The sequence below is a fragment of the Parambassis ranga genome, chromosome 19, assembly GCF_900634625.1.
Source record: "Parambassis ranga chromosome 19, fParRan2.1, whole genome shotgun sequence".
NCBI lineage: Eukaryota > Metazoa > Chordata > Actinopteri > Ambassidae > Parambassis > Parambassis ranga.
This window is the reverse complement of record NC_041039.1, coordinates 8,862,514-8,876,285: the sequence shown is the minus strand read 5'-3', so window position 1 is coordinate 8,876,285 and position 13,772 is coordinate 8,862,514. Positions and strand designations below refer to the sequence as shown.

The following is a 13,772-nucleotide window of genomic DNA, read 5'->3' as shown; positions in this document are numbered from 1 at the left end:
CAGAGTATTTAATAATTTGAATGATTTCTTCTTGGATGACCAAATAAATATGCAGAAAACTGTTAAAAAAAATACTGTGTCCTTTACTGTCACAATGTAAGCATGAATGATGTGTTTCATATAAAGTCATCAGTCAGCTTAGGAAAGAACCGTTGCTAAATTTGGAGCCTGACTGCTTTAGACAAACTCTGATTTAAGCTCAGGAACAAATACAGATGTCCAGGAGCAGGATCAGTTTTCACTTTTGAGCAAATGAATTGCTGATCTTTTTCTCTTTGTGTTATTCGTATACTGCTGTTTTGAAGGATCTCCTTCTATTTTAGGTCACATACTTTTCAGGGTTTTTTTATAATTGAATATTTTTGCAGATTTGATTATTGAAAGGCTAAAAAATACATATCACAGTTCCCCAAAAAGGTCTTACATTTTGATTTGTTTTATTTGTAGGTAGAAAAAAAATGTTTAATTACATTTTAAAGAGAATATTTCAGAGGAAAAGCATTATTAAGGTTGCTTAATTAAGGGACATTGTGTCATATATTCCTTTTTAGGATTTGTTATTAAGCATTTAAGCAATCTAAATCTAAAAATTGTGTCCATGAAATTTGTGTAAGGAGTTGTTCTGTTCTGTTCACAATGGCAGTTAAAACTGTTCTTAAAAGAAAAGAGGATTTGCAGCTGTTGTCCCTCTCATTAGTGGCTCGGAATTCAATGAGTTTTTTGGTGAGTGCTGCTTTATCCTCTTTCTATTTGGCCTGAGCTGTCTCAGCTCACAATCTGATTACATCATGTATTTGAGGAGACCAGTTGTGGCACCAGTGAATTCATGAATATCCAACTGTGAAAACATGAAGACTTTTTCTGTTATTGATAGTAAAACTGAAGCCTACATATCTAAAATTATAATAAAAGCCCTGAAGTGTGAAGGCCTGAGAAGCTGTTCCGACCCTGTGTAAACCTGCTGTGGCTTTAGAGTCGTCATTTATGCTGGATGCTGTAAGTTCTTTGGCGTATACTGTTCAGAAACGGAGGCAAGAAGACAACACCTCTCCTGATCATCTGTTCTGTCTGTCTCCCCCTCTCTGTGTTTTTCACAGCTACAAGATACTTCAAGGGCTGCTGAAATCAAATGACTGAGCGATGATGAATCACCCAGGTGTGTCATCTGCCTCTTTCTGCAGGAGCGATCTGCGCAACAGATAGATTAATGTCAACACGTCCACTGATGAATAAAAATGTGCCATGTCGTGTGTATTCTGGCACTTTCAAATAAAGAGCATTGTGTTTTATTTATGCCTCCTTGTGTTTTTATTCTTTATTAGTAAAGTTGTCTCTATGGTTCATTATTGCACATGAGGTTATTAGGTTAGCAGCAGTCAGCCAAAGAGCCTCTACAGAGGACCCAAACCATGTATTTTCCACAGAAGCCATTCAGAGTGAAAACCAGTAAACAAGATGAAACTGTGAATTAACAGTTTCTCATAACATTTTGTTCTGTCAAAATAAAAACGTAAGCATAAAAGGCGGTTTTACTTTTCACTGTTTTCCCAAAGCAGCAGTGCCTGAAAAAGAGGGAAATAACAATATACAATGTTCTACAGAGTGGTGAAGTTAGCTTGCTCAACAATAGGTTGTGTGTAATATTTATAGAAGTTTTCTTAGCACGATTTATCCAGGGATTTGGTCTCCACTCAGACTGATCTGCAGTCAGCAAGGTGGTTCTCTTGCTGTTTGACCTGTAAGACGCATAGTCAACTATTAACAAAAATGAATAATGTGAACTTTAAGAAGTAACTTTTTTATGCAATCCAGATCTAGGTCTGTAGCAACTATAGTATTTTCTTGAACAAATAAATTACATCCATAAAACGACTTCTCTAAATATCCCCTTGCTCTCTAAAGGTCTCCAGGAGACTGTTATTTTAATGAAAACATGCAGCAGGTACAGTTTGTGCCTATTTTTTTGTTTTATATGTCATATGTTATATGTTTTTTTGTCACCCTGGCATTTCCAAGATCAATAATGGACCTTCCAAGTAAACTGTTATTGCATTCTTTCAACAGACAGTGCTTTAAAGATGTCCTCACACAGGGAAAAACACACACACGGATTGATTGCACTTAATTACTGTTAAATGCCAGCAGTAATACTGAAATAACTTCTTCTAGGTGAAGCCTTGAGGTGTAACTGTGAAGGGATCCAGCATTGTTCAAGTCCTGTAGAGACATAAGTATAGACCTTCAGTTTTTTTTACTACATTACTAACAAATGAATACAATAATGCATACTGGTGACAATAGGACAGAGTACTGTATGTCCTATATTTAAATTTTGTGATATAACATTGGCTGTGTGGAGTCAATATTATTTATGCCAAAACGCCAAAATAAACGTGTCACTCTGACCATCCATTCTTTCCTGTTTTTACAGCTACCAGATACTTCAAGGGCTGCATGAAATCTAAGGACTGTGCCATGATGAATCATCCAGCTGTTTCATCTGCCTTTTGCTGCTGCAGGGCGATTTGTGCAACAGATAAATCAATACCTTAATACCTTGAGGATAAATCTTCAGATGAATTAATGATCTACTGCCATGACTTGTGTATTGTAGAACTGTCAAAATAAAGATCAATCAGTGTCAACTCTCAGCCATTTCACTTTTTCATTTTTCTGATTTTTTAAAAAAAAATGTGAATCTCTTGCTGCTTTGACAACAAATCATTCTTACAAATTAATATTATAAATAAAAACGTTTATTCTAGAGGGAAAAAAATTACAGAATGAATTGTAAAATTAGACCAGCTTTACTATGTTGATACATTGATATCCTAATCTTAAAACCAAACATAAACATCAGCTGCTGATTACTCTTTTTCTGTGCCACTGCGCCACCACGTGGTGAATGTCACGTTTAAAATGACCTCTTTCAACGTTAAATAAATCACATTTTAACCAGATCGTCTTACGTTTTAACGAGTAAATTATGGTTCAATGTTAATGGCACCTAATCTTAAATAGGAATAGTTATAATGAAATGAATATCATATGTCAAGACAACTAGACAATATCAAGAAATGTCGTAAGAAGGAGAATCACGTTAGATTTTTAACTCCACTGTGGCAGCGCAGCGCTTCTGTAGGCTGTGATTGGCTTTTGACATCGGACGAGATCGGGCTTCTTCGGAGCTCTCTTTCCATGGCGACCTCCTGTCCGCTCGTTTCATTGGTCATGGCATTGCATCACATGATTAACGAATCAGGAAGTATTTTGAAACTTTTTTCTTTCTTTCTTTTTGATGGAACACATATACCCACAATCCACTGCGTCATCAAAGCAGGAAGTAGGATGTAAACATCTCAGGGTCCAAAGTTTACTGATTTGAAAGAAGCAATCGGAGGTAAGACACGTAAAGACGAAGCACCCCGTGCTCCTGTCATCTGTATCTCCTGTCGGTTCTATGTTTGTATAACGGTTGTGTTGGATTGGGGTAATGTGGGGCACTTTTTACAGTTCTGCCATGTTTCCATTTGAAGCATCAGACTAGCCTATCAACACATATCATGAAATCTCCTATATGTTACCTTAATAAATGACAAGAAAGCTGTCAGTTATTTCACACATTGTTCATTGTGCCAAATTATTTTACAAGTTTAACAACAGCTTAAACTGAACTTTAGGATAGTTGTTGTTTAACCGTTAATATGCTGTAACATATTTGACATACAAATTTGATTAAAAAAAACTCAATTAAATGGGCATTACCAGTTTATGGTGTATAATAATATTCTAGGCATACAGTGTTTTGGCTTAAATAGTCTGCATCATTTAGCCACTCAGAGGTACTTAAAACACTGTACACTGCATCACAGTCACCCCTTTGTGTTATCACAACCACGATCACTCATACTTGTGTTTTACACAAACTAGAAGCTAATGTGTATACACGTGACCTACACCACTCCTAAATGCACGTTCCATACACTCCACTTCAAAAGTATCAATCCTTTTATTTTTTCTGTAAACTGAAAAAAATTGGGTTTGACATCAGATGAATATGAGACAAAACATTTCAAGTTTTATTTACCAGTATTTACATCTGGATTGAAAACACAACTTAAAAGATAGCACCTTTTCTTGTAATCAGTGTCCCACATTACAATACTTCACAATACTTGTGCCACATGAAAAGATATTGTGGCTAAAAGTAATGATGATATGGTAATATTCCATGTCCCTCTTCTGGCTGCTGTAAGGTCCAACATGACACAAGTAAGCCATCAGCAGTGGGGAGAAGTGCCCGGTCAGGGGACCGTGGACTTGTGGGTCCTCCAGTCCTCCCAGGTCCGGGTGGAGATCCTCACCCTTGGTGCCATTATTAGATCAGTGTACAGCAGAGGGAAGGATGATCTGATGGAAGATGTAGTCCTGGGGTATGATGACCTGGAAGGTAGGTGGGAAAAAACTAATAAACATAGAACACAGAATCACATTGTTGAAATAATTTTTCAAATAATTTGCAGTGTAGCATCAGGTTTCCCTGAGCGTATGCCAGCATTTCAACAGTTATTATATTTTATTTCTTAAGAAAATGGCTGTGGTCTGATCTTTAGGCTTCCTGGGGACAAGAGATCACATTTAGTAACCTCTGGTTATATGCTCTTGCTCTCTTGTGTTGGGGAACTTGGGGTATACCTTTCAGAACGGTTTTAGAGAAAGTGAGTTGAAGGCGATGTAGAACAATCTGTAATTGTGTTGTCAGGGTATGTGACAGATAAACGGTATCTGGGTGCTGTGGTGGGCCGTGTGGCTAACAGGATTGCCAAGGGACGCTTTGTTGTGGAGGAAAAGGAGTACCAGCTGGATATCAACAATGGACCAAATGCACTGCATGGAGGCCTGCGGGGCTTCAATAAGGTGAGGACGATTGGTTTGCTTCTTTTGAATGAATCTTTAGAATGCGCTCAGCAAAAAAAAATACCACTTGTATGAGGCATAGAAAGTAACAGGCATGTACATGTTTGTGCCTGTAGTCCTTGTTTTCCTACTATTCAATAACACATTAAGTGAATACAGGAACAGAAATGAACATCCACACAGTGAATAGGGCAGAAATCACAGCAGGAAGTTAGCCTTGAGCACACATCTACACATACTTGAATGTATAAAATATCAAATTACAATACAGTTGATGCTGTTTTTGTAAAGAAGTTCTGATTTTCTGTCTCTGTTGTATTTATAACCATTCTTATCTAAGTGTTAAATCTGTCTGCATTTATTATTCAAAGATAACTTGTCCTTCTAGTTAGTTGACAGTCCATGTGTCTGGTTGTAGACAAGGAAAAAATACAATGATATACTTAATAATATTCATCAAGACTCCTCCTTAATGCAACACATTGCTGTGAATGATGTAAACTCAGATGTAGTTTTTTAACCAAATAAAAATGTATTTCTATGTGGTGCAGACTAAAATAACTACTGTCTGTCTGTCTTCAGGCTATCTGGCTTGCTACAGCAGTGGAAGGTGGTGTGCAGCTTACTCACACCAGTCCAGATGGAGACCAGGGTTATCCCGGAGAGGTCCGGGTTTCTGTCTCCTACACCCTACAGGTAATAATTGGTTATTGTACCAGTATCCTTGACAAAATCTGGAGCTTCTCCTTTCCTCTCCTACATGTAGCAAACTGCTGTGTTGTCATTTGTTGACATTGAATTGGTTTCACATATAAATAAAGGGTTTGCAGCTGTGATTTGATTTGTTTGTTTAGGGGGAGACACTAACAGCTGAATACCATGCTCGGTCAACCAGAACCACTCCCATCAACCTCACCAACCACTCTTACTTCAACTTAGCTGGACAGGTAAGAGCACATGATCAGTCCTGTGCCCTGCTTAACTCTGAAGTCTTACAGGTGAACCAAACACTCTCTGATCTAGATGTGTTTGTGTCCAGGGTGCAGCAGATATCTACGACCATGAAGTGTCCATCGATGCACAGTCCTACCTGCCTGTGGATAACACATCAATTCCTACAGGTGAGAGATTTGCATCATACAGTCCAGCAAGGCAGAGAGCAGCTGACTGATGATTAATGAAGTTATTCTTGCTATATTTAATATGTTTTACAAGGAGGACCACACAAAATCACTAGTATTTCATAGACAGATGGCTCACACTAAAAATCCTTCACACTCGTCACAAAATTACTATTCTGCAAAACTTTCATGCGGTCTTTCTCTTTAATGCTTTACCTCCATTTATTCCACTATAACACTACTGCGAACGAACTGGACTGGACTGAATAGAGATTCTCATTATAATTCTGTTTCCTTATCTGTCCACAGGAGAGGTCAGAGCAGTGGAAAGCACACCATTTGACCTCAGAAAACAAGTTCTGATTGGTTCTCAGCTGAAGGATGTTCCAGGTCCAGGATTTGACCATAACTTTTGTCTGTCATTACCTGGGGACCCTTGGGCAGTGAGATCTGCCACCAGGTTAGCTGCAGACACCATCTTACACACTACACACACACACATTTTAACAATGTCTCTTCCGATTTAGAGTCTGTCACCCAGCCAGCGGGCGTGTCCTGGAGGTCTCCACCAGCCAGCCAGGAGTCCAGTTCTACACAGCCAACTTCCTAGATGGCTCTATAAAAGGAAAGGGCAACTTCCGGTATGGGAAGCACAGCGCCTTCTGTCTAGAGACACAGAACTGGCCGGATGCCATCAACCAGGTATGAAGAATAGAAAATCATAGAATACTGCTGTGTGGTCGAGTGCAAATGCAGTTTTGTGTGTGTCTTTAGGCTTCTTTTCCTGACTGTCTTCTGCGTCCTGGTGAGGACTACAGACATGTCACTCACTTCACCTTCACCACTGTGTGACATGCCCTCTACCATCAGAGGGACAAAGGAGATCACAAGTGAATATTTCACACTAGAGCATAACCAACATATCAGCTGGTCATGTGGGTTCTTTGTGTGGTTATGAATAAAGGGGAGAAAATGTATTGTGGTTGGTCTTACTTTCCTCAAATGAATTACATGCTGTAAATGAATAACCATAATATTTCATTTTATCAATAGAAATGCTGTTAAAGGGCCAGTACACTCTGATTACTGCCCATAAAGTGTGCCCCTTAGGTTAGTTCTGTCTCCAAATTGGTTGTCACGTAAGAAATTTTAGTTCGACCAACCCATTTATACCGGTTAACACACCTTTAAAGAGCCAATACACCACATAAACTGCATTTTCCACCTGCCAAATAAGGTTAAGGCCTCTACATTGTGTAGGTGCCTGAGTGGTTATTTCTGTCTCACAAGTAGTTGATTTCATTCTTGTCCATTATATGTGACAGTTTATAATCCAACCAGCCCACCTGTAACTGTTAACACAATTTTAAAGGACCAATAGTGGTTATGCACAATAAACTTCCGTATTCGGGAAAGTTCGTGGCATATCGCTTCCAGTTCAAATGTCCTCTATGAGGCCAGTTTAATGACGTTGTTTTACTCAAGATTATGATGTACTTGCTTTTTATCACAAGCAGATGTCGCCCTCACACAACAGACAAAGACATCTTACTGAGAATCCCTGCTTCTGTGTGAACACAGTCATATTCATAAGGCCACTTATAACCTGAGACCAAGACGTTGTAGGACATACAGAACATCAAGAATTCTCTTATAACCTCTCCAACACACACAGTCAGTCTTAATAAAATGTAACAATAAATACTTGCATCTCTCTGTCTTTGATGGCCACAAGCAGCATTTACTTTGAACTGAGCTGTGGAATAACATACATGTGAATGTAAATCTATAGCACAAAATCTCTCCTGCTGTTAGGAAACAGAATAATGTGAAACAAATGATGTTCATATATCTAACGTTTGCAACCAGATGTATATGGATGAAAGATGTATATTCATAATAATTCATAAAATGGGGAATTTTTAAATTGCTTTTTTAAGGGGCCTTTGTAAAACTAAATGTGCACAAAGCCCAGAATTAAATGTGATTATTGCAGCCTATAGCTTATATTAAAAACCTGTGCATCATCATTTGATACTGATAAGGAACTATTGATATTAATTACTTCCTGAAACTGGTCCCAGAATCATCATTGAACTGAATGTGTGGCTCAATGACCATGCTAAAACCATGAATTTGGGCTGCACACATTAAAACCTACAATAACACTCACTTTATGGGTATTTTTTCATTGTGTGTGTATTCATTCAATGCTTGAATGAATGAATGAAAGCTTCTAAATCACTGCGTCACATGTTACGCTAGCACACGGCCCTTAAAGCTCTTCTTCAAAAGAGCTACCTGCAAACCCTGTCATCATTTTGTTTCACAAAAAAACACTGTGGCTCAGTAACATGATGGTGATGATAAGCATGCGCAGGCACCCTCTGGCTTTCTCTCTTATTCTTTTCCTTTCTGTCTTGCCCCATCTTCTGGCCCCTCTCTGCAATCTGTGCCTCTGCCACCTTTGGCACCAGTCCGCCTGCTGGCACCTGTGCCAAGCCTGGCAACCCAAACCAAGACGCTCTACTTAGCTCAGTTCAGCTGAGTCGTTTAGGCAATTGCACCCTGACTCTGATCTTTATGACTGGCCCCTGATTCATTTCAGACATTTCTATGGTTTAAATGTACCTTTGTTAGAAATTTAAGGGATGGACAGTTGTTTCTTTTGACCTGAATTGTCTCTAGTTATAATAGTTGAATAATTTTCCCATAGGGCTTGGATGTGGATTATTTCAATCATCAGGTTTTCTTATCCTACACAATCATTAGCCCGCAGTAAGCCTAATACTGACTCAGTCCAACCAGAGGATCCTCTTTTTGCTGCAGCCTGGAATGATATCATTCAAAAATAGCCTATTATCACAGGCTTACTTTAATTATGTCTCATAAGGCGATTGTTTTTTTAAACCTCCTATATAAGATTAACCCCGTTTTTCCAAAGATGGAGACTAACAGAAGCAGTTCGAATTCAGTGCGTTTTTGTGCCATCCACTCCTTATTCCATTTTCTCTTTCAGCTCAGTGACAGATGGCGAGTCCCTCTCCCCCAGGGGAAGCCAGTCTCTGTGAATGCGGCCGCATGTCAATCACCGGCTCTCATGTGATGGCTCTTGCCAATGACGTGCCAGCCATATGGGCCTGGCATCAGAGCTGGTATGTAACCCACCCAGTCCTGCCTCTGAGGTGCCACACAGCTCCCTCCACGCGTTTGTGCTGGGGATAGCAGCAGCAGCAGCAGACAGACAGAGAGAGCAGGGTGGCAGCAGAGGAGAGAGAGGTGTGAGAGCAGAACACAGCGCCTCGCCTGCACAAGCGTCCGTGCAGGGCGTGTGGATGAGATGCCCACCCGGAGAGAGATGGTGTAAACAAACCCGCTTTGCCCCGTCACTGAGCTCCACCGCGGAGGTAGGTTACACATTCCCATTCCATGTTAGATCAGATATTTATCCAGATTTGCTTTTGTCTTTGTGTTAATTGCCTCTTGCATCTACCGTGAAGGGGAAATTAAGGCTTCGGTGCCAGATAGAGATAATTTTATGCATTAAACATGTTTGGATTAAGGAACCATTTCCTTTTGGAGATATGATCAGATAGACTTATAACCTCTTCGGAAGGCTATTTATTACAGATAATATCGATAACACTGATCATTAATCTGATAGATTTTGTTAAAATAAATCTATAGATCCACATTGGTCCCATGTGAGACACTTTCATAATTTGCATTTTAATGTCTTAAAAATGATCACCGGAGAGCAGCTTTTATTACATTTTATTTGTGAATGTGTGTATGTGTGAGAGAGAGAGTTTGTGTGTGTGTTCTTGCACGACGCGCGTCAGAGCACTGTGGGGGTTGAATTCTCCATAGAGATACACAGGCTAATTGACAAGGTATTGGTTGGCATTAATTACATTGTGCTTACAAGATTAGAAACAAAGCTATTCGTCCTTGGACGAACAGCTGAGCTCAGATTACTGGAAAAATAAGCCACGATGTTAGGATGTTACAGCTTTCATATTCTCATTTATCTTCATTTTAATTAACTACCTTTTTTCGGCCTGCATGATATCATTAATAGAGAGGGAAGACAGAGAGAATAAGTGAGGTTTTAAACAAACGATCATGATCAAATTTAAACTACAGCTTCCTTACATTTCACCGAAAAACAAACAAAAACACAAAAAAAAATGAAAATGTGTTTTTCAATTAATGTTAAATTTAAAACAAACGTTTGCCACAGATAAGAGTCGGATTAAAGTTCAGCTAGGGATTAACGTCCGGTAAAGCTTCTGCTCTGGCCTGAGTGGTGTCCAAAATAAGGTTCATGAACCTGTTCTGGTCCTAAAGGCGTATTTCAGTGTTGTTTTTATGACTTCACTTAGTGAAAGTTACACTAGGCTAAATATCTGCATTTTTAAAAACAAAGATCTTCTGGAATATTGCAGTTAAAAACGTTAATTTAGACACAAAATGATGTAGGAGCTGTGGTCAAGTGTGCGGCCTGACTGTGCTGGAATTCCTCCAGATTGGTGATTTATTGGACGGAGGAAGGACCCTAGTGAGTCCCTGGAGGATCAGCTGCCAGCGCCGCTACCTGTCGGGCTGCTGGAGGGGATACACATGTGGAGGCCTAAGAGTGGCTCAGACTGCTTTATGCCATTAAAAGGATTTAATTTTGTGAAAAGAATACACACTCAGTGAATCTGCCTTACACAAAGGAATGTCAGGTGGAAAACATGTGTGCAGGTTTTAAGGCCTCATCCTAACAGCTTTTAACCTAATCAGATTTATCATAAAATGTGGTTTCATAAACCACTTTCTTTTGTCAGTATTTTCTAACAGATTGTTGAGGATTATTTTTGGGCTGTGTTGCCCGATACGATACATGAAAGAAAGCTTTGTGTCTTTGCAAATAAGGATATTCTACGACAGCTTGGATCCTAAACTCAGGACAGGAGTGGAATTTCAAAGAAGCACGGGCCTTCAATAAGAAATAATTATAATGATTGACACAGGTTGTTTCGATTATTGGAAAATAATTGTAGGGACATGGAATTTTATCACGGTGTCATAAACGCCATGTTTACATACAGTCCTACTAAAGCTCAGAGAAGCTTTGCAGCGCACCTGTGTGCGTAAACAACAGCAGCAGGGCGCACAACAGTCCACCTGATGTGTTGTCTGTCTGTCTGTCTGCGTGTCTGTCTGTCTTGCAGGTTGCCTGTCACAATGTTGAGCCGGCTGTTCAGCGAGGTGCTGCCGGACGTCCAGCGGCTCGCGGGTGACTGGGTGGAGGACAACGAGAGCGAGGAATGCAAGGCCAAAGAGGACGACCACGAGCCATGTCACCTCGAGGACGATGATCTGGACGACGCCCAGGAAGGCAGCAGCAGAGCTGAGTCTGAGATGGCCGGCGACGATGATGAGGATGATGAGGCTGAGGAGGAGGAGTGTGGAGACGAGAACAGTGGAGACAAACCCAAGAAGCGTGGCCCAAAGAAACGGAAGATGACAGCGGCTCGCGTGGAGCGATCCAAGATGCGGCGGCTGAAGGCAAACGCGCGGGAGCGCACGCGCATGCACGATTTGAATTCTGCGCTGGACAACCTGCGCAAAGTGGTGCCATGCTATTCCAAAACCCAGAAACTCTCCAAGATAGAGACTCTGAGGCTGGCCAAGAATTATATACTCGCCTTAGGGGAGATTTTACGCAATGGAAAACGCCCAGATGTGGTGACCTACGTGCAGATGTTGTGCAAAGGCCTGTCCCAGCCCACCACCAATCTGGTGGCTGGCTGTCTGCAGCTCAACACCAGGAACTTCCTGACCGAGCAATGTACAGACGGAGCCCGCTTTCACATGCCGAGCTCACCTTTCTCTGTCCATCCCTACCCCTACCGCTGTTCCCGCCTCTCCAGTCCCCACTACCAGCCCGGATCCGGTGCGCTTAACCTGCGTGGCCACTCATACAGTTCTGGCTACGAGGGCGTGTACCCACCGGGCGCCACGTCCCCTGATTACAGCAGCCCGGACTACGAAGGCCAGCCAAGCCCACCTGTCTGCCTGAACGGTGGACTTTCCGGGAAGCAGCAGGAGTCCTCTGAAACAGACAGGAACTATCACTATTCTATGCATTACTCCGGACTGACGACATCTCGACCCAGCCACAGCCTACCTTTTGGGCCATCCGGAGCGCGCAGTGGCGGCGCGCACTCAGAAAACATTCCACCTTTCCATGACGTGCACTTGCACCATGACAGGGCGCCTCCATATGAGGACCTCAATGCTTTTTTCCACAACTGAGCCCACAGAGTGGTCCAATCAGGCTTATTGACTTTACAGTGACAATCCTCTAAAAATGTTTGTGAAACAGGAGAGGAGCTCCTAAAAGGATGAGAGATGCAAGAGGCAGAAAGAGTCTTCTGATTATCTTCTGTATTCTACTGATGTCATCCCTATACTGTTGTACATCCTAAGTGCGTCCAGTATTATCCTGTATGCAGAACGCGTGCAATTGACCGAAACGTTGTATAGGCCAAGAAGAAAAATGTTATGACTCAAAAGAACAGAAATAAAAGTGTTTTATAATTGTCTGAAATGATCGAACAAATCTGATTTTGAAGGCGAGGGGAGCATTTTCTGTTGTTTCCATGACAGAGGATCAAAACAATATATTAAAATATTAAGAAAACACTCAAATAAAAACCTTCTAGTGTCAGTAAAAGTCTTTGGTTGCATGTTAGTTATTTTTCTTACACGAATGAAAACATATTTTCAAAAAGGGCGACACTTTTTCCTGTGAACTTTTTTAACTCGTTTAAATCAAATATAAATTTATAGTACATATATATAGTGGACTACTTCAAGGTGTTAGGTCATGTAGTTGCTCTAATGGTTTTAATGCTTATAAATTTTTAAATTTGATCTCCATATTAAGCTATTTATTTTCCTGATTCTAACTTCATAAATTACGAATTACAACTGGAAACAGATTATTGGAAGAGCACATAATCTCGTTTGAAACTGATTTTAGGTATGGCGGCATGTGTGGCCTTGTCCTTTGGGAAGAAAACAGGCCATTTTAACACTCGTAACTCAAACAAACAATCTGCTGCAATGACAGCTATGGGTTAACAACAAAAAAAAAACTGACAGCAGTGCTTAAAAAATCCAATACAAGAAAAAAAGGACACTGATTTCACAATAAAATAAAAATAAAATTAAAAATTGCATTATTTTATTTTGATCTCTGGACATTTGTTTTTGTAAATGCGCCTGAATACACTGAACATCTACAAATAATGCAAAAATACAGTGAAATTGTTGAATTTGGTGTAAACATGTTGACATAAAACTTTTTTAAATGCACAGCAACAAAGAAATTTAGGCATAAAACAACATACACGCAATGGAAATATAAAAAAATTCAGACATTTTGGGTACAAAGCCAATAATGGAACTGACCAGCCACCCAAATAAAAGAGAATCATAATATGAAACACCTACTAAAAAAATGAAGGTATACTTTGTTTATTCTATGGCTTCAAGTTTAACAAAGCAAAGCTATGGATAAATGCTTAATATTACTTACTACTATAAAAGGCCTCTCTCTCTCTCTTACACACACACACACACACACACAGTGGGAGATGCAACACAATGAAACTTGAGCATGCTCAGTGCTGTGCAGGTGGATGTGGGCCCTCTGAAGTCAGCATGGTTTAATTCTCA

At 40.2% G+C, this 13,772-nt stretch overlaps 2 protein-coding genes across 3 annotated transcripts; both read left to right on the top strand.

Annotated features, from left to right (window-relative positions):
* Positions 1-3,281: 3,281 nt before the first annotated feature.
* galm (galactose mutarotase) lies at positions 3,282-9,188 on the top strand. 2 transcript variants are annotated; one of them, XM_028431851.1, is made up of 9 exons: positions 3,282-3,400; positions 4,257-4,450; positions 4,763-4,917; positions 5,500-5,613; positions 5,772-5,864; positions 5,957-6,038; positions 6,348-6,498; positions 6,566-6,740; positions 9,058-9,188. In XM_028431851.1, exons 2-9 carry the CDS (start codon positions 4,264-4,266, stop codon positions 9,142-9,144), a joined length of 1,044 nt encoding a protein of 347 aa, XP_028287652.1. In that variant the 5' UTR covers positions 3,282-3,400; positions 4,257-4,263; the 3' UTR covers positions 9,145-9,188. The 2 variants fall into 2 exon arrangements, with proteins under 2 accessions (XP_028287652.1, XP_028287653.1); XM_028431852.1 differs by lacking the exon at positions 9,058-9,188 and adding an exon at positions 6,813-7,015.
* A 121-nt stretch (positions 9,189-9,309) lies between these two features.
* LOC114452511 (neurogenic differentiation factor 2-like) lies at positions 9,310-12,666 on the top strand. The gene is made up of 2 exons (XM_028431850.1): positions 9,310-9,445; positions 11,258-12,666. The coding sequence occupies exon 2, from the start codon at positions 11,271-11,273 to the stop codon at positions 12,342-12,344; it is 1,074 nt and encodes a 357-aa protein (XP_028287651.1). The 5' UTR covers positions 9,310-9,445; positions 11,258-11,270; the 3' UTR covers positions 12,345-12,666.
* The last annotated feature ends 1,106 nt before the right edge of the window (positions 12,667-13,772 follow it).